Source organism: Diplotaxodon limnothrissa, linkage group LG7, assembly GCF_057381915.1.
Source record: "Diplotaxodon limnothrissa isolate DT_005_m linkage group LG7, D_limnothrissa_male_GT1.1, whole genome shotgun sequence".
NCBI lineage: Eukaryota > Metazoa > Chordata > Actinopteri > Cichliformes > Cichlidae > Diplotaxodon > Diplotaxodon limnothrissa.
Genome location: NC_140602.1, coordinates 43756052 through 43780988, shown reverse-complemented (window position 1 = coordinate 43780988; position 24937 = coordinate 43756052). Strand labels below are relative to the sequence as shown.

The 24937-nt window shown below is 40.8% G+C and overlaps 1 protein-coding gene across 1 annotated transcript in view; it reads right to left on the bottom strand.

Annotated features, from left to right (window-relative positions):
- The window catches only part of mmp17a (matrix metallopeptidase 17a), a 119803-nt gene extending 95665 nt beyond the window's left edge, over nucleotides 1–24138 (bottom strand). The window contains exon 1 of the mRNA XM_085359737.1: nucleotides 23998–24138. Coding sequence (XP_085215863.1) covers nucleotides 23998–24138 — 141 coding nt within the window. The remainder of the gene's footprint in view (nucleotides 1–23997) is intronic.
- Between the last annotated feature and the right edge of the window lie 799 nt (nucleotides 24139–24937).

Below are 24937 nucleotides of genomic sequence, written 5' to 3'. Positions count from 1 at the left end.
TATCTTTTACACACAGTCTATGACTGAGAACAGCATATAAATTAACTAGCAACAGGCCACCATCACTGAGGCTCCCTGTGGTGATTAATGACATCTGCCCAGTGTTCGGGTTCAGTTGTATGTAAACGTTAAATAAACCAGCGATCATATACCTATGCTGAGCACGCCAGCCTTGATTAAAGACTGAAATCTTGGTCTTTCAGCTCCTTTTTTTTTTCCAGGGAAGCTCAACACATTATAAAAAGTGCAACACATGTCGTATTGGCACTTTAATAATCAGTCATCCCTGCTGCTTCCTCTTGCTAAAGCTCCTATAATGAGTAAATAACTTAACAAAAAAACAGCCAAAACTAACCCAAATAAACACCTGACCCACTGATAATGAACCAGAAGACATACTGTACATAATCGTGTACACTCACACTGTCATAACAGAACTGTCGGCTAAAAATCACCATCGGCAGAAATTCCTAATCTGCTTGATAAGTGCACAGAGGATAAAAAAGAAGCAAAGATTTAGACAGAGTCTGTGTTCTTGGAACAAAGATAAAGGAAGTTAGATAAAGAGGAGAGAAACCCCTATAGTCCTGGAATATAATGACTTTTTTTTATCATGCTAACAGAATCTGATAACACGACGAAATATGACTGAGACAGAAATCTAAGTAGTGTAATTGTAGTTATGGAGCTAGAGGGTTTCTGTTTTCTGTGTCCAGCAGTACTTCAAAGAATAGACTGCCTATAAGCAAGCAAGGTAACAGAATATTTGGTAGGTTCATGCATTAATATGCAATAATGATTGCAATGCCCTACAGCACGCACTGTTTGGAAAAATAAGCATACACAGGAATCACAGAATGCATAAAAGATGACCTTAGACACGGGGACATCACCAGCTGGTTGAACAGTCGCCATTTTGAAGCCTTACTGAATCCTTAGCTATTGCCACAACACCAAAGGTAACAAACTACCGTAATTGTCGGGCTATAAGCCGCTACTTTTTGCACAAGCTTTGAACCCTGCGGCTTTTAGTCAGGTGCGGCTTTTCTATGGATTGTCCATGATTTTTGTCATATCGTAAGAGGATTTGTTTTGTTTGTTCCGCTGTTGTACGGCACTACGTTGCCTGGCGGAAGGATCGGGGTTCAAGAGTGGTATGTTGGTCACATGTCCGTCTGCCAGGCAATGTAGTGCCGTACGAAGTAGCGGGAAAAACAAACTTCAAAGTAGCGCTATGTGTTCAGTTGGAGGCGTGGATGATGAGCGGCGGTAAACTTGCGAAAAGCAAGTTATGCTCAACTCCACCGGTGGATTCTGACAGCGTGGAAAAGTGTGAAAACATCCATGATCACCAACGGATTTCGAAGGGCTGGACTGCTGCATGATGGAGAGGAGGACACCGCCACGGCCCTTCTGAGGGTGTTCGACTCTGACACTGACAATGAGGATTTCTTTGGTTTTGAAAGTGACAACGAAGGAGAGAAGCGGAGAGTGGATGACGAAGCCATCCTGAGCCTGTTCGTATCCGACACTGGAGAAGAGGACTTTGGTGGTTTTAGTGCGCAGGAAGAAGAGAAAGATGGTGAATGACTGACTTTTCTTCTTGTTAAAGCCGTGTCACTGCACCTGAGCCTAAAAGGTAGTCTGAATCTATTTTTCTGGTGTGCTGTAGGTTATTATGTACTACATTTGTTACTCATTTATGAAGCACAGTACATGTTTCGTACTTGTAATTACCGCTACTTGTACATATACTTAAAAAGTTATGCAAATATGTACCCATAACTTGTTTTTCAAAATATTAATAAAAGGGGTGTGTCTCCAAACAGCCATCTCTTTCCTGACAATTCCCTTTGTGCATATTCTCTTACATATGATAAGTCAACATTGAAACACCTGCGGCTTTTAGTCAGGTGCGGCTAATGTATGTACAAAACAGGATTTTCCCCTGATTTTAGCTTATGCGGCTAATATTCAGGTGCGCTCTGTAGTCCGGGAAATACGGTAGTTGTTTTTTGGGATGACCCAAATCTGTCCCAACACTCTTAATGTAAAATGAAATTGCCAGATGAGCTTAACAGCCAATGATTTTGCCCTTTAGTGCAACCGAATGCTGCAGAAAACAAGACAGCACCCATAAAACTCACAGATGTGTAATTTTAGGCCCTGATTTCCAATTTAAACTGGTCATTAATGACTAGGCAAGGCAAGGCAAGGCAAGTTTATTTGTATAGCACAATTCAACAACAAGGTGATTCAAATATGTGCACTAGTCAGGCAAGTCACAAAGAGGCTAAAGACACTGAAAGTGTTGAATATGTTTTTATCTACTGTAAGGTTTTGCATTTTAACACTGGAGTCTAAGGGGACTCACTTCTTTTAGATATTTCATAAAAAGAAATTTTTGGCTTCTTTTTTCCATGTTTAATGTTAGTCAGAGTCCCACAACCTCCCCAACCCCACCCCTCAACAAAAAAATTCCCTGTGAAAAAAAAAAAGTGCTTAAACTAGAGAATAAATTAATAGTGAATTCAACTGCAGCATCTATTGTTTGATAAATTTGATTTAAAGTCAGTTTGATTCAATAACTTGCTATACTGGCCCTGCACTGACAGAGCTGCCTACAGTGGAAATCCATTTAAATCAACACATTTTGGCTAATATTGGCTAATATGTGCATGGGCCTTGAGGGTGATCGGCTTCTTCACAGACAATGCTCGTAAATATGCTAACATATGCTTACATCTGTAGTCTTGTCACTTCTATTGCCTGCTCAGTGCTTCTACTGTGAATTGCACTGAGTGTAGCTTCACTCTTGCTTCCATATATTGGCTCTGAGTGTCAAATCAGCCTTGGATTACAGACAGGCTGTCAGATGAGAGGATTTGTTTTGCATCTCCAAGTCTGCTAAATGTCAGCATCTAAAATAAAATCAATGCAGAGCTGTAGCAGTCATTGCATTCTCAGATTTCTTTTAAATTTGTATGAAAAGATGAAGAACTATGAGAGTTTTTGTGTTTTTGCATTTAAATCAGTACGAGATTGCACTGATTCATTAATGTATCTTAGGAATGAGAAATGTCCACAGTTGTTCTTTCTACCAACTCTTCATTTCCATTGTTATCCTAAAGCACACCAAAGAGTTTGTTTTCAAGGCCGCCTGTGTTAGAAAGTCAGCATTTTCAACAACAGTGTCAATATAAAACAACAAAACCATATGCTGCTTTGACAGTTGCTCAAGGGGTACCCTGCTTGGCATCAAAAAATATTCCAGCTCCACCTGGAAATGTGTGCTACGCTGTGACGTGAATGGGAAGCGACTGAGGAGAGCATCACTGCACTCATCTGCCCCAACATCAGAAGGTTAATCAAATCAGCTACCCAGTATCACAGAGAAGATGTCCTGAGGTATCCACCAGTTCTTAGCACTCATAGCGTCAAACACTGGTTAATCAAACATGAGCTTATATAAAATACAATCTGTCACCTCTCATCCACAGAGCTGATGGGGGGTACCAGATGTTTGACCTATAATTCAAGTCAACCGGTTCTTTTATGATGCTTTTCTACTCTTCTTGAGCGCACAAAGCTCTTGATACAACATGTCTTATTCACCCATTCATACAGGCTTTTTTTTTTAAATACGTAACTAACATTCACACACTCCAATGCATCAGTACAACCTGGGGTTTACTATCTTTCCCAAGAATACTTTGGCATTCAGACTGAAGGAGCCAGAAATCAAACCAAAAACCTTCCGATTAGTAGAAGACCCGCTCTATCTCAGGACCACTTTCATGGCGGGACTGTTACCCTGGAAGTGGTCCTGAGATTTGCTGACCCAACCTGTTGTCATGTGACTCGTTAGGGCCCCAGTGACCACCTTGGTTGCCATCTTGACTGATGTGACCATAACGTCTCTCATGGTGACAGCGTGGGTGAACGGCTCTCAGGATGAACTCCACTGTGATAACCTCTCTAGAGGTTCTGGTACTGCCCATCAGCATTCTGAGCTGAGGAAGGCTTTTGGATGAGAGATATAAACATCTTCATTAACATATAAAAAGTCCTGCTGGCTTGAGTTCAAGCACTTCAGACTGACTTGACCCTGATGACTGAGAACTTTGACAGAATATGTGTAACATCCGTAATCTTTGTACGCAAAGACAAAAATGACACATCTCAATGCTTCATGCACGTCAAGCTTAAATGTTTCAGTGTTCATCACATAATTTTCTCCATTTCTTAACAGGGCTTTTATTATGGAACCTTTGAAAGCATGCATTTTACTATTTGGTCAATATCTTCTGCAGAACTGCTTGTCAATAAAGTTATGCTATAAGTGTTCACTTAATTACCTGGCAAATATATTTTAGAGTGGCTGCCTTCCTTACAAAATCCATTTTCAAAGCTTGTAATGCTGTACCTTGCCTCGGTGCTCTCTATATCGTACGGCTCTGTAGGTCATTGAAATGATTGATTGATGTTAGCCATGCTAGATGCTGGTTCATCAAAGCCGCCACCAGTATTCATTTAGAAAAAGGACCTGGCCTTTTCCGAACAGTTTCCAAGACGGACTTCCTGTTTACTCTGGCCCTGTCTTGAGACTATTTGAATGGATCATTACTTTTCAATGGTCCCTTAAAATTTGTTGAGTTTTGCCATGTTCTTTATCTGAACAGATTTAATTGACAGATACTTCATTAAGATCAAGGAGTAATCCATTTATTTGCAGCTCTATCTTTCTCTTTTATTCTTTGCCCTTAAGCTGAATTTTGAGGAGTTCACAGATTTTAAAAACAAAACAGCCCAATCACGAAATTACTTGTTCTTTTGTCGAGGATATGCAATTAGTTTTGTTGTGACTTAGGTAGAGGTTCACTGAGAAATAACACTTTCTATTTGTCTCTCATGGGGTGGAGAAAGAAATAAACATGGCAAATATGCAATTAGCCAACGAATAATTACTGAGCTAACAAGCACCTCCAGATACAATCTTGAATATAAAAGAACCTCTCCAAATTAATGTGGCTGCGCAGTGTGTTATGGACCTAAGTGAGTCTACTCTCTGTAAAAGAAGTCTGATTTGTATGCCTTAATGCTTGTTTTCAATCAAGCTTTTATTCATCTTCCAAGAATCACATTGGACACTGGGCAAACACTTTGTCTATCTGGCTTTAGTTCTTTTATCCCATTTTACTCAGATGCGAACATGGAGTCTGAGAACATACAATACTGAAAGTTAATTACAAAGCACACATCAAATATTCCCTCAGAAACCTATTTTCTCCCATCTATTTTTTTTATATGTAGTAAACCATGAGACAGTGCTTCCAATCACTTCTTTGCCAATGCCAGAGATAAATATCAGCATGCTTTTTGATCCAGAAGCACTTTTTAAGCTTTTCCTTCCCCACACAAATAGGAATGCACATTTATTATATTTCTGCCAGTTTTGGACAGTGAACTCAGAATAGCTCTGTTGATGCTTTGAGGTTTCTTCCAGTTCAATTTGTGGGGAAAATGTGCCTGAAAATTAAACTTCAACTAGCAATCGGAGCAACACCAGATACCGCCATAATTACAAGGCCTTTGAATACCACTTGCAACCAAAAATTTGATCTGGTTCATGACTAAAAGGAGGCGGGATGCCTGCATTAAAATAGAAAAGCCACATGGACTTGATTTAGGGTTTTCTACAAGGAGAGCCTGAAAGGGAGCCAACTTTCCTCTAACCCACAGTTAAACTAAACCATGAAGCCAGTGAAAGGCTGAGGGAGACGGTAGGATCATATTTAACTGAGGAAAACAGCAATTCCTGCTAAATTACTGACACAGTAGGGCCCATTACTTCTGTAAAGTCGGATATTTGGTTGTGTCAAAGCCGACTAAGACCGATTTGATTATTTTGAGCAAACTGCTTACAGCAGATACCGTATTTTCGCAACTATAAGGCGCACATAAAAGCCTTAGATTTTCTTTAAAAAGTGCGGCGCGCCCTATAGTGCAGTGCGCCCTGTGTGTTGTAAGGAGGACGTAGTAGAGAACACCATGAGAACGCTAAAGGGTGAAGTGTGGGCGTTGATCGTATATACCGGACAATCGCACATACCTGTATAAAAGGTCAGGTATGTGCATTATGTGGAACATCGTTATTTTAACAACCCTGAAAATGGCAAAGAGACACGCTTATGAAGCACAGTTTAAACTGAAGGCCATCAGCTACGCGGAGGAACATGGAAATCGAGCAGCCGCGAGAGAATTTAAGATTAATGAATCGATGGTTCGCAAGTGGAGGAAGCTGGAAAACAAGCTCTGACAGGTCAAGAAGACGCAGCTGAGTTTCCGCGGACATAAGGCGAGGTGGCCCGAGTTGGAGGAAAGACTCGAGCGGTGGATCATCGAGCAAAGAACGAGTGGGAGAAGCGTTTCGACGGTCACCATTCGACTAAAAGCGGTTTCGCTAGCAGAAGAAATTAAAATTGAACATTTCCGAGGAGGTCCGTCTTGGTGCTTTCGTTTCATGAAACGGTGCCATTTTTCCATCCGGACCAGGACTACGGTAGCGCAGCAACTTCCAGCGGATTATACCGGTAATGAAAAGCTGGCCATCTTCCGCTCCTACTGCAGCAAACACATCGCCGACAAAAACATCCAGCCCAGCCACATCACAAACATGGACGAGGTCCCGCTCACTTTGGACATCCCGGTGAGTCACACTGTGGAGAAGAAGGGGACCAGCACGCTAGCGATACGCACAACGGGGCACGAAAAGTCTTCTTTTACTGTTGTGCTTGGCTGCCATGCTAATGGACAGAAACTGCCGCCTATGGTGATTTTTAAGAGAAAGACTTTGCCTAAAGAGAAGTTTCCAGCAGGAATCATCATTAAGGCAAATGAAAAGGGCTGGATGGATGAGGAAATGATGAAAGACTGGCTGAGGGAGGTGTATGTAAGGAGACCAGGTGGTTTTTTCCACGCATCACCATCGCTGTTGATCTGTGACTCTATGCGTGCCCATCTCACAGCCAATGTGAAAAAGCTAGTGAAACAAATGAACTGTGAGCTTGCTGTCATTCCGGGAGGCCTGACAAAGGAACTCCAGCCGCTGGACATCGGTGTGAACCGCCCGTTCAAAGTAAGGCTGCGAGCGGCGTGGGAGCGATGGATGACCGATGGGGACCACAGTTTCACTAAGAGTGGAAGGCAGCGCCGGGCGAGTTACGCCACAATTTGCGAATGGATTGTAGATGCTTGGGCTAACATGTCTGCTGGCACTGTTGTTCGAGCTTTCGCAAAAGCCGGCATCATTTCCGAGGAGCCGCACGGCACGGAAAGTGACTCTGACGGTGAAGAAAGTGAACCTGGAATGTTTGATGGAGATTTAGCACAGCTGTTCAATTCAGACACAGAGGATGAGGACTTCGATGGGTTTGATTGATGACAATTACCGGTAATAAAAATGTGAGTACCAAACTCAGTTTTGCTCCCGCTTCATTTTTAAACACGCATACTTGTATGTTTGTATGCTGATGATGATGACAATTACCGGTAATAAAAATGTGAGTACCAAACTCAGTTTTGCTCCTGCTTTATTTTTAAACACGCATACTTGTATGCGCCCTATAATCAGGTGCGCCTTATGTGTGTGTTAAATACAGTAATGGCACACATAACTGAGACTGCGCCTTTTAGTACGGTGAGTCTTATGGTCGTGAAAATACGGTACACAGAAATGATGGAAAGCTTAATGTGTAGCTAAACAACTTTAATCGAAAGATTTTTTTTTAACAAGTACTTGCGTTAAATCAAAAACAAACTGGGCCTATATTGCATTTCAAATAATGAGGTTAGCGTTTGTACAAATAACCACTACGAGCCAAAATCTCAGGCTTCAGACTTCACTAAATGCGTGTTTTCAGTTCTTTTTCTACTCTTGGGTCTAAAGAATTTTTTCTTTGCTTTTACTGAATAAGAAAACACTTTAGATCCACGGAAGATAGTTGGCATAGAATTTGTAGCCTTGATAACTTGTTTAAAGCTTCACTTAATCGTGCAAGCTGTTATTTTTTTATTATGAGTAAAAGCAGCTGTGGTTCTCTCCAAGTCATCACTTTTTTATTTAATTTGATTTGGTCATCACTCACTACCTGACAAACAGGATGAAGTATATGAGACTGGACGGTGCTCTGTCTGACTCCACGTTGGGACTGTGCTGTCTCTATCCCTGCTGACCTTGTGCCCCTCAGACTTTCAGTATAACTTCGGGTCATACCACTGACAGAAAAACAGAAATACTCTCTCGCCGAGTCTCTTGCTTAAATGCATTACAGCGATGGATGGTGGTCCGGGGGGAATCATCTGCTTCTGAATGTGAATAAGATGATCGAGGACGGCTACTTGACTTGATGACGTAGGGGAGGAGCACAAGTATTTGGAAAACCACTGGAATCTTTTGAAGCTGTGCTAAAGAGGAAGTCAGTAAACAAACTGAATAATAGTTTTGTTTAGGGACCCCCCAGAAGGGACCCCTTAATAGACAGCAAATTAATTAATGGGCCCGGAAAGGCCAGTATAGATGAGATGGGATTTTTCTTTCTTTTCTCTCTCTTTTTTTTTGCAAAGCTACTCCAGTGTGTAGCTCAGTCCAGAACAAAGATACCAAGGTGGAGCGGGCATAATACGTCTGCTAATGTGGTTGACATTTTGATTAATTTACAAGTTCCAGTTTCAAAAGATCTGTGACAAAGCACTGAAAGATTACACATAACTATTTGTTTTAATTCAATCTTGTGCAAAACACACATTCTTTTGCATCTCTCTATTCTGCTTGTTTAAGATAGTGGATTTGATGAGCTGTAGTTCATCATCTCGTACATTACTACTACATAACTTATTTATATGTTAATATCTACTATTATTATCAGTATTTTCAGCAATTTTAAAGTTTTGTTGCAGAGCATACAAGAACCAGAATATCAATCCTACTTGAAGAAAATCTTTTTGCCAAAGACCAAAAAATTCTGATTCAAATGAGCAACCAATGTTACTATATTAGAGAGACTGGGTTGACAGTTGCTGCAATAATTTTTATTTCAGTGCACCAATTGTTTGTTTTTTTCTTTTTCTATTGAGAATTCAAATTTAGATGGTTAAAATAAAAATAATCAATCATTTCGCTCATGAAGAAGTTACTGATTCAAATGAAAATTATCATTGGCATCAATGATGTTTTGCGTGACAATAAAAAGAAGTATGTTGCCATCACTACAGCGAGTCAGAATGTGGGCATAAACATTTTCTACATTTCATATCTGTTTAGGATGTCAAGTTAATTACTTACAACTTCACTAAGAGTAACAGTGTACGATTAGATGTACAAAGCTCAGAAAAATTAAAGGAGCACATTTTAATCAGAGTATAGCATCAAATCAATTAAACTTCCGGGATATTGATCTGGTCAGTTAAGCAGCAGAGGGGGTTTTATAATCAGTTACAACAGCTTTGGTGTTAATGAAATTAATAGCTGGTGCATTAGAGGGGCAACAATGAGACAAAATCTCCAAAATGGGTTTTACAGGTTGAGGCCATTGACATTTTTCCCTCCTCAGCTTTTCTGTTTTTTGTACTAGCTTTGGTTTTGTCTAGGGTCAGTGTCACTACTGGCAGCATAAGGCAATACCTGGACCCTACAGAGCTTGCACAGGTAGTCCAACTCCTCCAGGACAACACATCAATATGTGCAATTGCCAGAAGCTTTGCTGTCTCTCACAGCACGCAGGAGATTCAAATGAGACAGGCAGTTACTCTAGGAGAGCTGGACAGGGCTGTAGAAGGTCCTTAACCCATCAGCAGGTCCGATATCTGCTTCTTTGTGCAAGAAGGAACAGGATGAGCACTGCCAGAGCTACAAAATGACCTCCAGCAGGACATTGGTGTAAATTCTCTAACCAAACAATCAGAAACAAACTTCGTGAGATTGGCCTGAGGGCCCGATCTGCTCTCGTGGGCCTTTTGCTCGCTGCCTGCTTCTGTGTACCCGATTGGCATTTGCAATAAAATACCAGACCTGACAAGTCCATCACTGGCACCCTGTGCTTTTCACAGATAACAGCAGCTTCACCCTGAACAGATGTGACAGACATGAAAGGGTCTGAAGAAACTGTGAAGAACATCATGCTCCCTGTTACATTGTTCAGCATGACCGGTTTGGTGATGGGTCAGTGATGGTCTGGGGAGAGATATCCGTGGAGGGAAGACCACTGATCTCTATAGGCTAGGCAATGACAAACTGACAAACTCTATTGTCAGACTCTACACAGGTGTAGTGAATTTTCAGTCAGTAATTTGAATGAATTAAAGATGGATTCATCCTACATGTCATCCAATTCTACCAGTCATGTAAAAATTTGACCTATAACAATGAAAGACAAACTGACAATTAATTCATTAAAACACAAAAGTATAAAGATAAGGAACAAAGAAGCACATTAGCTTTCAGCAAAAGCAAATAGCAGATACACATGGTTAACAAAAAGTTGTTGTTATAACTTCTCCAATCTAAGAACCCAGCAGCTTTTGTCTGCACACATGGGCTCTTGCAGTTTCCAGTGGAGAAAAGGGTGAAATAGATAAATTAAGAAAGAATAATGGAAGCTGCATTATAACCAATGCAAGCATGGTTTAATGTGATTGGTGTCTCGACATGCTGTGTGGAGGACAAATTATATGGACCCAAATGCAGGACTGTTGAGTCAGGAATGAACTTTAAAGAAGCTTTAACACATCTTGGACCAGAAAAATCACAAAGTCCAAAACCAGACAGCCCAACAGGGAACCATGCCCAGGAATCTGAACATCTAGAACACAATTAGGAAACTCAGGAAAAACAAAGCAAGGAGCACACATACAGGAACACAGCAAAGGACAAGACGCAATTTAGACAAAATATTAGGGCTGCACGATTTTGCATAAAATGAGAATCACGATTTTTTGGCTTAGAATTGAGATCACGATTCTCTCACGATTTTCTTTTCCAGTATAAATATTTATTGCACTTATTAACTGCACATCAACTTCGTAACAGTTGAGACTGAACATAAAAACAATAAATAAACATAAAAACAACAAATGTCTCATGTTTTGTGGTTGCTGCAACATGTTGTACTGCTTGTATAAGGTTCCCGTTATTGATGTTTGGGTGGTTGACCGGGACGGATTTTCTCCTGTCACTTTCTCGTCATCCCTGACATGCTCTCCGTTGTTTTTTCCCTGCTAATTTTAGCATCACACGGCACAGCTTCTGTATCACGTGGTATAAGGCTCCGCCCTTGTCATTTGTTGAGCAGGAAGAGTGAGCGCTTGTTTTCATGCAGATTACGTCCCGGATCAAAATCCGTTGGGCATCTTTCTTTGCCTTTAGACAACAATTCTGATGGCAAAAGAGCCAAACGGGACAGGCCAAAAAAAAAAAAAAAAAAAAAAAAAAAAAAAATGCGGTACAATCGACGTCGTCTTTTTTTTTTTTTTTTTTTAAATCGTTGTCATTTGGAAATGAGATCGCACATAAGTATGAATCGAGATCACGATTTTCTAACGATTAATCGTGCAGCCCTACAAAATATACACAAAATACCATGCTCCCAGTCACATTGACGTGCATATAGCACCAACCAAAATGTTATGACACTCATGTAGACAGCTGGATTGATGAAAATAAACATGTCTATTATTTTAGACATGTGACATAAATACCCTCTGTATGAAACACATTCAGCTACTGATTAAAAACAAACAAAAACATCCTAATCAATCCTCAGGTCTAGAATTTCTTTACACTCAATAAACACAGACAATGGAATACGTGGTTGAAATTGCAAGCTTTATTTTACAACTCCAATACTTTAGTCTCCTCATAGATCAACATAAATATTGCCTGCAGTAAATCAAGTTGTGAACACATGCTGCCAAATCTTATCAGGAAATCAATGTTATCATTGTCTGAAACATGCCATGGAGAAGTCTTACAGCTGCCACACATCAGTCCCACACCACCATGCTACAGTGGCAGCCAATGAGGTGTCGGAGCTCTTGAGACCATTTCTGAATTGATTTCTGAGGAAATAATGAACTCCCCAATAATGCTGACAGTCTTCTCAGAAACTTGCATGTCTCCAGAGAACTTTTAATCTTATCATGGCTGAGGTGACAGATTGGATAGGAGTGGATTGAAGGACTGGTTTCCGTCTTACTGAGAAGCTTAAATTACAAGCTGACTGTCAATCTTTATGGAGAAATATGTTCTCTCCAACATTAAAATCTTCTCCCACGTCATTGTTCCTGAAATAATCTGCTGCCCTCAATATAAGCCCCATGATACCTTTCTACAGACGGCAGGTCACACTTGATGAAATGGGACAGCACTGCTAAAAGTATCCTAATGATTCAGGGTGAGAGACTAATAACAGGTTTACAGGGAAACTAGCATCCAGTTATTTTTGTGTGGGCTAACATTTCAGGACTCCTCATCACTCACTAAGGTAAATTTTTAGAAATACATATCAATACACTGTCCAGACAGTCACTACTTGTAAATTATGCTTGCTGATAAATCATATTCTGTGTGGGCAGAATGCTCATTTGGGATACGTCTTATTTTCTTGACCTGTCTCTATTAGTTAGTGCAGCAATCCTTGACTGTCACAGCTTCCCATTTTCTCTTTGAGCACCTTCTATCCCTGGACTTCTTGGAGTAATAAGACAAACCAAGATGTGCTGGCAAAAAGTGCAAAAGAAAGTGTTCTATTTGAAACGGGGTACACTCAAGGAGAAAGTGAAAGGTACTGAAGTGCAGACAACTTGATGGTACTTTTTTCCCCCCAGCATCAAAATTTTGGGTTATTACCTCAAAATGTCTATGTGCTCACTCAAACTTCTGAGTAAGCTGAAACTTTTGGATAATAACCAAAAGTTTTGACTTATGGATGACAATTTTTTTTCAGTGACAGAAACAAATTTCAGCAGTTGGCAGCATGTGTACCGATTAGGGTCTTCAATAAATTATTACTCATATTCTAATTATTAGTAACTATTATTGGATTAGACACTCATTTGCAAAACCTGACACACAACTTCACAGCAAACAGCTCCTCCTGTCACTAGCACCTAAACATGCCACTAGCAGCTAAACAGTAATGCACGAACCTATCTTTATGAGACATTTTGCAGGTCAGTAAAGCTTCAGTTTAAAAATACTAAAGTTATCATAAATATTAACTTAGTCAGTGGACATGTTAATGTTAGCCATTTTATCAAGGTTAACATTTAGGACCCATTATACCTGTTGTCCGGTGCCTCATGAACGTCACTGTACAACAAAGCTGAATTGAAATTGATGTCACCACTTCTGTGCATTGGGCACCTCTTAATTTTTGTAACCTTGTGTGGTGTGCTCCTGCCACAGCAGCTGCAGTTTTTATTGCTTTTTTAATGCTATATCGGTACAGAAGCTCAGAGATTTGCAGATTATACTGCAGGAGCTGTTGGAACAGTTTGAAAAGATGGAATATTGTGGAAAAAAACTTTGGAAAAAAAAACTGCAGGTATTCTGCTTCTGGTTTTGAATTATTTCACCATTGCTGATATAGAAGCAAGAGTGCCAAGACCCATTTTTCAGGTGAATACTGAAGGGGATATCCACTCTGTAATGGTGAGCATAAATGTATGCGGCTGATGATGTCACCAGGAGGGTGTGGAGAAAACAATATGGAGACAGTAAAAAGTGTAATAGTCCTCCTAAAGTCCCTGATTGAAGCTGAGAAAACTGCCAGCAACCAGACAGAAATTGTGACATATTTGATCAGCGATGAAACCAAGTCACCAGAAAAACAGGAAATAGATATGGCTGCAGCTGAATGCTTTTGCACAGAACAGTATTGTTATAATTTTTATTTAAAAACAATTATGCCTCTTCATTTGATCACTTTCTTCACGTGGTATCAAAAATTGTATCAAATGGTATCCAGCATTTTCTTAAGTTCTAGTATTGTGACAAACCCAGACGTTAGTAAAGGTGGTGCTACAGGTGGTGGCCAGGCTGCTTGTTTGAGAAACCCAATTATACCCTATAGAACAAAAACTGAATTATTAAAAATACCATTTGCATCTTGAAGCTCTGCTGCTGGTCAGAGGATTAGCACCATTTGAAGAAAATTGGTTGGGATTCAACCAGCAGAGAATGAGTGGAGTGGATATTGTTGCATAAGTATTCTGGATGTTTCCTGAGTCATGCTTATAGGTCTCTTAAGAACACAAGCTGCAAATTGATCGCCTATTAACATACTATAATAGTGAGTCCCAGCTACATTTTCTTCCCAGAGACCATGTATTTGTTAACCATGGAAAAGGCCACAAAAAAAGGTTTTTAAGTCAATCAGAAATGTCACTAAAAATAGAAGAATAAGAATTTTTGGTTATATCAAAAATGTATTTTTGGTTATAATAACCCCCCCACCCCCCCCACCCCCCAAAAAAATAAAAAATACGTAGCCTCACTTTTTAAAGCCCATCTTCTGTCTCGATCCTAAAAAACAATACATTTGTTTTTGCTTCTTGTCATTGCTCCTGGATGCAATTTCAAGACTTGATTAAATTATTTAGATTTTAGCAGGGAAGGATAGTAAGTGGTGGCAGTGTGGGAGCACAAGGGGAGCACCTACCGCTCCAGAGGAATTGATGCCAGATGGTGTTCTCATTTAAGAAATTACGTAGCAAAATGAAGGTGAGAAATGGACTAGCCGGAGTGTGGTTGTCCTTCTAGGCACATGGACACACACACACATACAAGTGCAGTCTCAAGGTTTTAGGATCATTATTCAAATGTGTAATGGTTGTGTTTTTTCATGAATAAAATTCCACAGGTGGCTGCATATACAGTAATTTAGGTAATTTATCAGCTGCTAATCTGGCCAGCTCAGGCTCGCTTATCCAAAGGGAAGAAATGTGCGTTCAGATGGATAGTTCCTTTGGGAAGCTTGCAGTTATGTTTCAGTGGAGAAAATACACCTCAGAAGGAAGATTATATGATGAGCAAGAAACATATACCATATTATATTTTACTTGTTATGACTACTTTCCCTCAAGTGCTGAAATAGCAAATAGGAGCTATTCAGTGATATATCAAGCTAGATAAGCATAGCTATAAAATGAACACTTCTCATCGCTGCTGTGTGGGGTGTTTCTAAAGGACTCAGTATTTGGTTGTTAGAGTCACTACTACAGGATTCAAAGGTTTATTTTGTGGTTAGGTGAGTGTTTCCTTAGAAATCTTGAGTGACTGAGTACTTTATATCAAACACATACACACTCATGGACCTCTTTATTAGGTATATGGTTGCGATTGTGGTTCAAGAGTTGGCAGTTCGTCTTGTAATCAGAAGGTTGCCGGTTCGAGCCCCGGCTCCGAAAGTCTCCATCGTTATGTCCTTGGGCAAAACACTTCACCCGTTGCCTACTGGTGGTGGTCAGAGGGCCCGGTGGCGGCAGTGTCCGACCGCCTCGCCTCTATCAGTGCGCCCCAGGGCAGCTGTGGCTACAATGTAGCTTACCATCACCAGTGTGTGAATGTGTGGGTGACTGAATGTAGTGTAAAGCGCTTTGGGGTCCATAGGGACTAAGTAAAGCGCTATACAAATACAGGCTATATATCCTATGAGTATCGTGTAGAACTGCCTTTTACCCTCAGACCTGCTTTTATCCTTTGTGTCATGGATTCAACAAGGTCCTGGAAACATGTTGGTCCACATTGACATGATGTGGAAATCTTTGATGGAAATCTGTCAGCTTCACATGCATGTTGTGAATCTCCCGGTCCATCAGATCACTCTCCGGTCCTCTAATGGATTGAGATCGGGTGACTGTGGAGGTCATATCAGTTTAACCTTATTTGAGCTTTGTGATATCCAAGCAGCCATCATAAGATGGATACATTGTGGTCATGGAGGGATGGACATCATCACCAATGATACTGTGGTGTTTAAATGATGCTCAGTTGGTATAAAAGGGGCCAAAGAGTGCCACGAAAATATCCCCCATACTGTTACACCACCACCATCTGAACTAAACTATTGATACGAGGCAGAATAGATCCATGTTTTCATGTTGTTTACAACAAATAATGGTGTGATTTGAAATCTCAGCATCCTGCTCTTAAAAGACAGGAGTGGAACCCCAGAGTTGTCTACTGTTTATTTTGGCATCAAAGAAGAGCACTTATTTTCTCTTCTTTGGACAATCAGCAGTTACTGAAATACTCATACCAGCCTTTCTGGCAACATCAACCATGCCAGTTCAATCACTTAAAATCACCTTTCTTCTCCATTCTACACCGGGTTTTAACAAGAGCAGGGTGCCTTGATCGTGTCTACATCCCTAAATGCACTGAGTTGCTGCCATGTGATTGGCTTATTAGACATATGAGTTAATGAGCACTTAAATAGTTGTGTCTAATAAAGTGGCGGGTGAGTGTACACAGTGGCAGGCTAAGCATGACCTCCCTCTGCAGGATAAGAACCTCAATGTGTATACCACTCAGGAAAAGCACCCACACCATTATTGATGGGATAGATGACTGAACACATATCAGGTGAGTCTGTCAGTAATTGTTCTTTGGGGACAGTTTTTGTGTTTGAGGTTGTTAGGCATTATTTTGGCGGTTTTGGTGGTTTTACTGCTTGGAAATTACATTGTTTGAATATTTAACTTAGAAGGTGCAAATTGTTAACAGTTCAGTTATACTTTCTATATCTGGAAGTTTATTGGAGTCAGTTCAAATGTCCCAGTGACTTAAATTTCCTCATACGATGGTGAGCACGAGGGACACTGGATGCCTGCATGCCTGCCTAATTTTTTGTGATCGTGCCAACTCGTCTGGAGAGAATTTACATTACAATCCACAAACTTTGGATGCTCCCTATACGGCTGACTTAAGGCAGATGTCAAAATAAAACAGGAATGACTATAACTGCTACTCAGCCGTCGTGTCTCCCCAACTCTCCTGTTTCTGCAATGGAGTATAATTTAGGCTTTAAAGCCGAAAGCTTTACACAGACCCTGATGAAAATTCTCATCAAGCAAAGCTAGCATATGTAGCACCATAAAGACCTGGAATTGTATGGTTCATAATGAGTACTGTTCACTTTTTCTATACATTTCTGACCTAACAAGTGCCACAAAGTACAGGTTGCACTGCGTATATGGAACACCACACAATTATCAACAGTCGCCAGATGGAAAATATTTACATATGGCCCAACATGGCCCCATCTTATAACCTACAAGACCCCAAGGGCCCATTGCGAGGATCCTATTGTATGCCAAACACGACGTGGACCGCCCCCAGATGTCCTGTCCTGTAAGAACAGTTCTAGGCAGGTGGTTTTAATGTTGTGGCTCATTGGTTTGTATCCACTGTGGAAAGAGAATTATGTCTACAATCATCTGATAATATCTGTAGTTTACAGTCCTTCCAGTGAATAATGTCCTCTGTGTGTACTCTGGCTCCCCAGTGACAACAAATCAGTCACTGGGCAACTAATACTCATCTCAGCTGTCTGCACTGATAAGCACTCTCTGTCTTTCATGATGAACCTAGAAGATGAAGTAAGGTTATACTGTTTACATTTACTTTTTTGTGTGAGATCAAATGTGAGAATTCTCTCTTTTTTGACAATGAATAAAGCCGGAAACTTTAATCTTCCAAAAAGTCTAAATCACATTCTTCTACTTTATCAAGTATAAGGTGCTATAAAGTCGTAATTCACACATGCTTTTGCCTCTAACAGGGCTTTGCAGGATTAAAAATCATCTTCTGGCTTCCAGCTTCAGCTAGAAGCTTTCACATATGGTAATTTTCATAATGATATGATCACTTACTTTACTGGGAAAATTAAACTATGAACTTAAAATTTGCTATCTAGCTCAGATCCCTAGAGTAGGAGGGTGTCACATAAGGCCTCTGAAAAAAAGAACTGCAGGATGACACCTCTTCCCTGGAGCGTCAGGAGTTTCCCCAAAGACATCTTATTCATGTCGCCTCTCTGGAATACCGTATTTTCACGACCATAAGACGCACTGTGCTAAAAGGCGCAGTCTCAGTTATGTGTGCCATTACTGTATTTAACACACACATAAGGCGCACTGGATCATAGGGCGCATACAAGTACCGTATGCGTATTTAAAAATAAAGCGGGAGCAAACCTGAGTTCGGTACCTTACTCACATTTTTATTACCAGTAATCGTCATCATCAACAACACACAAGCATACAAGTGTGCGTATTTAAAAATAAAGCAGGAGCAAAACAAAGTTTGGTACTCACATTTTTATCATCAATCAAACCCATCGAAGTCCTCATCCTCTGTGTCTGAATTGAACAGCTGCGCTAAATCTCCATCAAACATGCCAGGTTCACTTTCTTCACTGTCAGAGTCACTTTCCGTGCCGTGCGGCTCCTCGGAAATGATGCCGGCTTTTGCGAAAGCTCGAACAACAGTGCCAGCAGACATGTTAGCCCAAGCATCTACAATCCATTGGCAAATTGTGGCGTAACTCGCCCGGCGCTGCCTTCCACTCTTGGTGAAACTGGTCTCCATCGGTCATCCATCGCTGGATGTGTTTGTCGCCGATGTGTTTGCTGCAGTAGGAGCGGAAGATGGCCAGCTTTTCCTTATAATCCGCTGGAAGTTGCTGCGCTACCGTAGTCCTGGTCCGGATGGAAAAATGGCACCGTTTCATAAAAAGTGAAAGTGAAACTGCTTTTAGCCGAATGGTGACCGTCGAAACGCTTCTCCCGCTTGTTCTTTGCTCGATGATCGCCTTATGTCCGCGGAAACTCAGCTGCGTCTTCTTGACCTGTCGGAGCTTGTTTTCCAGCTTCCTCCACTTGCGAACCATCGATTCATTAATCTTAAATTCTCTCGCCGCTGCTCGATTTCCATGTTCCTCCGCGTAGCTGATGGCCTTCAGTTTAAACTGTGCTTCGTAAGCGTGTCTCTTTGCCATTTTCAGGGTTGTTAAAACAACGATGTGCTGCATAACGCACATACCTGTTCTTTTATACACGTATGTGCAATAAAGTCAACGCACACACTTCACCCTTTAGCGTTCTCATGATGTTCTCTACTACGTCCTCCTTACAACACATAGGGCGCACTGCGCTATAGGGCGCGCCGTACTTTTTGAAGAAAATCTAAGACTTTTAAGTGCGCCTTATGGTTGTGAAAATACGGTACATATTTTTTCTTCTGTCCTCAAACTATTTCTTAGTACCAAAAAAAAAAAAAAGAAATATGTGATCTGTCCCAGACTTGCAGGCAAAGATCCTTGGTCAAGAGGGGTTCGAAAATATAAACTTGAAAGGCACTTTCATGTCTTTGTGGTTTTTTGAGCAGAGAGATTTTCTACATTTCGCTTTTTGCGGTTGGCCATAAGAGGACATCACATTCCTTTTCAGGTACTCCCGTTTTCAAAGTAAGAAATATGCTTTGGTCCGGGGGAATGCATGTTTTCCTTAAACTAGACAATTCACATCTCAATACAACTAATAGGCTACGCCATACCCTTAGAAAACCCCAACTGAAGTATGCATATTTTGAAGAAACAACACTTATTTTCAAAGATCACAATGTAAACATGTTGCAAAAGTTGTTTAAAGTGTCTATAGATGTTTTTTTCCACAATGAAGAGAAGAAACTACAAAGACGCTGCTCTCACCACTATAAAAACTGTCACTGTGATCAAACAAATTTTAGTACAGCCTACATGAAGAAGCCAAGAAATGACTTCAATCGACATCAGCATGTCTGCATATGTGATCAGAGTTAATTAAACAGACTAAATCGAAACAAACAAACAAAAACAAAGCAGAACTGCTTTGAAAATGGACTTAAATCGGTAGCAGTTGTCTTGTTTTGTTTTTTTTTACCATCTGCGAGACTGGGTTTCTATTGCCAAAACACTGAGGACTACAAAGGTTGGACTATATATATAAACAAAATATTTCAATCCCAATCAAGACTTTAGCAGATGCTATAGGTATAAACTTCATCAGTCTATTTTCTCAACCACTATCTGGAGCCTATTCCAGATAAAATTTGGCAACAGTTAAGATACACCACTGGACTGCCAAGACATCACAAGACTAACACAGGGAGACAGGTATCTACTCCCACATCCACAAGAGTCATGTGAAAAAGAAGGTTTTCACAGAACTGTAAGTACACCCCTACTGTCTCCACAGGAATTAAGAGGGTAAGTAGAGGCAAGTGCTGCTAATCAAAAGCACTTCATTAACTGATCATTAGCAAGTATGACCATCTCTATAAATACAGAAGTTTTGGCAGTTTGCTGGGCTGGAGCATTCAATTGTGTGCTAACACAATGCCAAGGAGGAAAGACATCAGCAATTATCTCAGTGAAGCAATTGTTGCTGCCCGTCAGTCGGGGAAGGGTTATAAGGCCAATTGCAAACAATCTGAAGTCCATCATTCGACAGTGAGAAAGAGATCACAGGGCGACCGTGGCTCAGGGGGTTGGGAATCGCATCTGTAACCGGAAGGTCGCCGGTTCGATCCCTGGGCTCTCTGTCCTGGTCATTGTGTCCTTGGGCAAGACACTTTACCCTACTTGCCTACTGGTGTTGGCCAGAGGGGCCGATGGCGCGATATGGCAGCCTCGCTTCTGTCAGTCTGCCCCAGGGCAGCTGTGGCTACAACCGTAGCTTGCCTCCACCAGTGTGTGAATGCGAGAGTGAATGAATAGTGGTATTGTAAAGCGCTTTGGGTGCCTTGAAAAGCGCTATATAAATCCAATCCATTATTATAATTCACAAGGGGAAAACATTTAAGAGTGACTTTCCAGGAGTGGACATCCTAGCAAAAACATACTGCTACGCAATGTTCAGGAAAATTGCAAATAACTCAAAAGCTACATCTCTGACTCTATAGGCCTCACTTAGCATATTAAATGTTAAAGTTCATGACATTACAAATAGAAAAAGACAGAACAAACATGGCTCATTTGGGAGGGTTGCCAGGAGAAAAGCCTGCCCTGTTCTGGCAACACAGCTTAGGTTTGCAAATTTGTATCTGAACAAACCACAACACTTCTGGATCAATGTTCTTCGCACAGGTGAGATGTTTTGCAATAATGCACAGCGCCATGTCTGGAGAAAACCAAACACAGAATTTAAGGATGAACACCTCATACCAACTGTCAAGTAGAGACATGGAGGGGTGATGCTTTGGCCTTGTTTTGCAGGCACAGGACCTAGGCACCTTGCAGTCCTTGAGTGGGCAATGAAGTCTCTGTATACCAAAGTGTTCTAGAGTCAGTTTGGGGCAAGCTTTAACTGCCAGACAGATGGCCTCACATTTGAGTCAAGCAACAGGAATATGTTCCCCCCCACACACCACCAAATCAGGACCAAATGGCTGGAAAAGAAAATAATCAAGGTGTTGTAATGAAACAGTCAAAGTCAAGACCTCAACCTGACTGAAATGCCGTGGCAGGACCGAGAGAGGTCCTCTCTTGAGTTGTTGCCGTAAATGAATGCCAGAAAAACCTCACGAACTGAAGTAAAACTGTAACGAAGAGTGGGCCAAAGTTTCCCCTCGATGATGTGAATAATAAAGTCATATAGGAAAAGATTATTTCAAGTTATAGCTGCTAAAGGTGGCTGTTGACTATTGAATGATTGTCACAGGACTGCAGAACGTCCTATGAAAACTTTTTCACATGACTGCAATTAAAAGTCAAGACTTTACCTGGCTGATAACCAAAACAAGGTTTCCTCAACACATCGAGCTGGAAACTATTCAAACATAAAAGAAACGGTCATTCCATTAAACTAATTGCTTCAGGTTTACCAAGCAGCATGTTTTTTGCAGTGTCACCCTTCTGTTAATGGCAGAGAAAGCTGGGCAAAGCATCCCAACTATTACATCAAAAAGCTAAGCCCTTCAGTCTACAGGCTGCACAGAGGCTGAGTGTTTCACACACAGCTCTATCTAGAAATGCAGGAAAAACTCCACCTTGAGCATTTCTTTCTGTGACACAGTAAATGGAGGAAAATTGCTGCTGTTACTACAGCTTTTCATCTGGTGACACTGGACTGTTTGTTGTGTCACAGTTCATGCAATTCTAAAGAAATGCCTGGGCGAGAGGTCCCGAAAAGCACATTGCTTTTATTTTTCCTATTCTTTAATGAATAACAATTAAAAAAGGAGGATAGCATTGTGCAAAAAAATAACAGAGGACAGAGAGATATTGGTATCAAGAGGAAAACATCTGATATGATGATTTTTGCTGTTATGTATCATTTCATTACTTTCATTACTCATAGGAATGCAGCAAGGAAAAAGTGTGTATATGTCCTACTTAAACACTCATATGTCATATGTGGGGACATTGAGCTTAAAAAAAGGCTCTGTGCTACAGATCTGTGCCTAGTTTTTAACCTACATATCTTGAATTTTCGTGTTCAGATTGTCTTTCTGTTGCTCATACGTGCCAACAATTACGGCCTGCATATCATCTCGATAAGATCGTCTGCCGTGCCAGATGTGTCAGAACAGAGTATCAAAAACTGAATGACGCAGCGCTCAGAAGGTAACACATGAATAAAAAAAAAAAAATCTAAACTTATCTCTTCTCTTGTTCTTGTCTTTAAGCAAAAAAATAATCCCATGTGTAGGGATTTTTGTGTGTTTTTCTTTTTTCTTTTTAGATAGAGAGAGAAGAGTTTGAGGGCTGAAAGAAAGTGAGACAGGAAGACTGAAGTTGGGATGAGCCGCAAAACAAACAAAAAAAAAACAATAAAAAGGAAAGAAAGAATGAAAGAATGAAAGAAGTTGCCCTAAGGAGTGGAATATGGAGAAAAATGCATCTTCAGCGGGGACTACTTTAGGAAGATGATAATCAGCTTTTACAAACTTTTTTTTTAAAGTAAATGGTGCATACTGTAATTTTATGCCTGCCGTCATTATAGTGGCTATAAACACACAGTATGATCTTGCAAACATAAGGTCTCTTTTCTTTCTTAACGGCAGTCTTAAGTAAATGCCATTCATGCTGTTGTTCTGTAGTAGTAGTGATGATGACATACAGCATTAGGCCAGTTACCACTTTACAGGCTGTGTATATTTCAAGATGCATCACCAATACCAAACACACACACCTAAATATAATGTAACAGAATCATTAATGATTAGTTTACTCTGCTCTAGCTCCAAACCCATGAAGGCTCACTGAAGCTTATTATTAAAGGTCTTAAATTTATTCTCATAAGCAGTCACAGCTCTGATCGATTTGTTTGTATCCTCCACCAATGGTGCTGCCTATTTAAGAGATTGCATTTAGTTCAAGTCTACTGAGCCACGCCAGACTACAGTATTGGATCATCTATTTTAAACACAGCAATCCTCTGGACTCTTTCAAAGGCGTTACTGGGAGGGGAGGAAAAAAAAGCATTAATAAATTATGCTTCGTGGATTGTCGTTCACTATAAGCTGGAAGAGGTCGATACAACATCGAAGCAACCCCCTGCACAGACATGTATTTATCACAACTTCATTCTTTTAATGGAGCGGTTCCTCCTCGGGAGAAAAAAAATCCTATACAGTCTTTTATTTTTTTTTTATTTTTAATCAAGCAGTGTGCTATTGCCACTCTGCCTTGTGGAGTGGACTGCAGAGCGCAGTTAAAATTCAGAGCAAGTATTTAGAGAGGCCAGCACTTGCTCTTCGCTGGACGTTCAAGAGTAGCCCAAGTAAAAAAAAAAAAAAAGGGGGGGGGGGGGGTGTTGGGGTCTTCCAGCTCTCTCACACACCAAAGCTAAAAAAAACACACAAAAAAGAACACACCACTTCATATTCCCTGCACCATCCAGAAAAACTTCCGAGCCCGGTTCTCTGTAAGTAGCTAGAAAAGGTTCAAAACTTACCACCCCCATGTCCAGCTGCTCGGTAGTCAGAGAGGGAGCCGCTCCTGACAGACGAAAGGAGTACAGTATCGGCACCAGGAGCAGCAACAGCATCTCTGGAGAAATATTCCTCATCCACTTGTGAAGAACCTGATGCACCATGATGCCCTGTGACAGGCTGATCCTGCAGGGCTTACATGGATTCCGACAGCCGCATCCACGGGATAAATCACACGCTGACACTCTAAAATGTGCCCGGATAAAAGTCTACCTCACTGTTGAGCGCAAACACATAAAACACATTAAAATGGGCGCAGGAACAGTTGAGAGCATCAGAGCAGTTTGTGTCTTGCTGTGTTACTAACACCCGGGGCATCAAAAATGAGAGACGCTGACTGATCTCCTCTTATCTCAAGTCCATCAGAGGTGAAGCGAGAAGCGCGAGCTCCCCGTTCGATGGTTGGGTCTCGCGCACTGAAGCAGCTGCCAGCTGCGTGCGTCTGCCTCAAGGAGACTCGAGCGGTCTCAAGACGGACGCAACAACCAATTGAGCTTCCGTGAAAGTTTCAAAATAAAAGTCCCACGGCTTCGTAAAGCCCTGTAAAGTAAAAGTCAATGGAGGGAATTATAAATACAAGCGTAATTTTACTGCACGTTGCCCCGAATCTAAAAGTACAAAATATACGTAAAACACAAGCGACAAAAAAGGAGGTAGGATGCAAGGTAATATTATCTTTGGTTTGTTTACTTGTTTACAGTTACACAAAGTTCACAGACAGATTTAACATGTTGTTTTCATGACGTAATCGTACTATTAATTTATTCAATTACATTTATGAAAAGAATCACTTTAATTTAGTGTAATGCTAAATGTGATATATATGGCATCCAGTCTCCATTTTATTAGCAGAACAACAAAATATTCTAATCAACTAAAACAAATTATATATATGTTTGATTC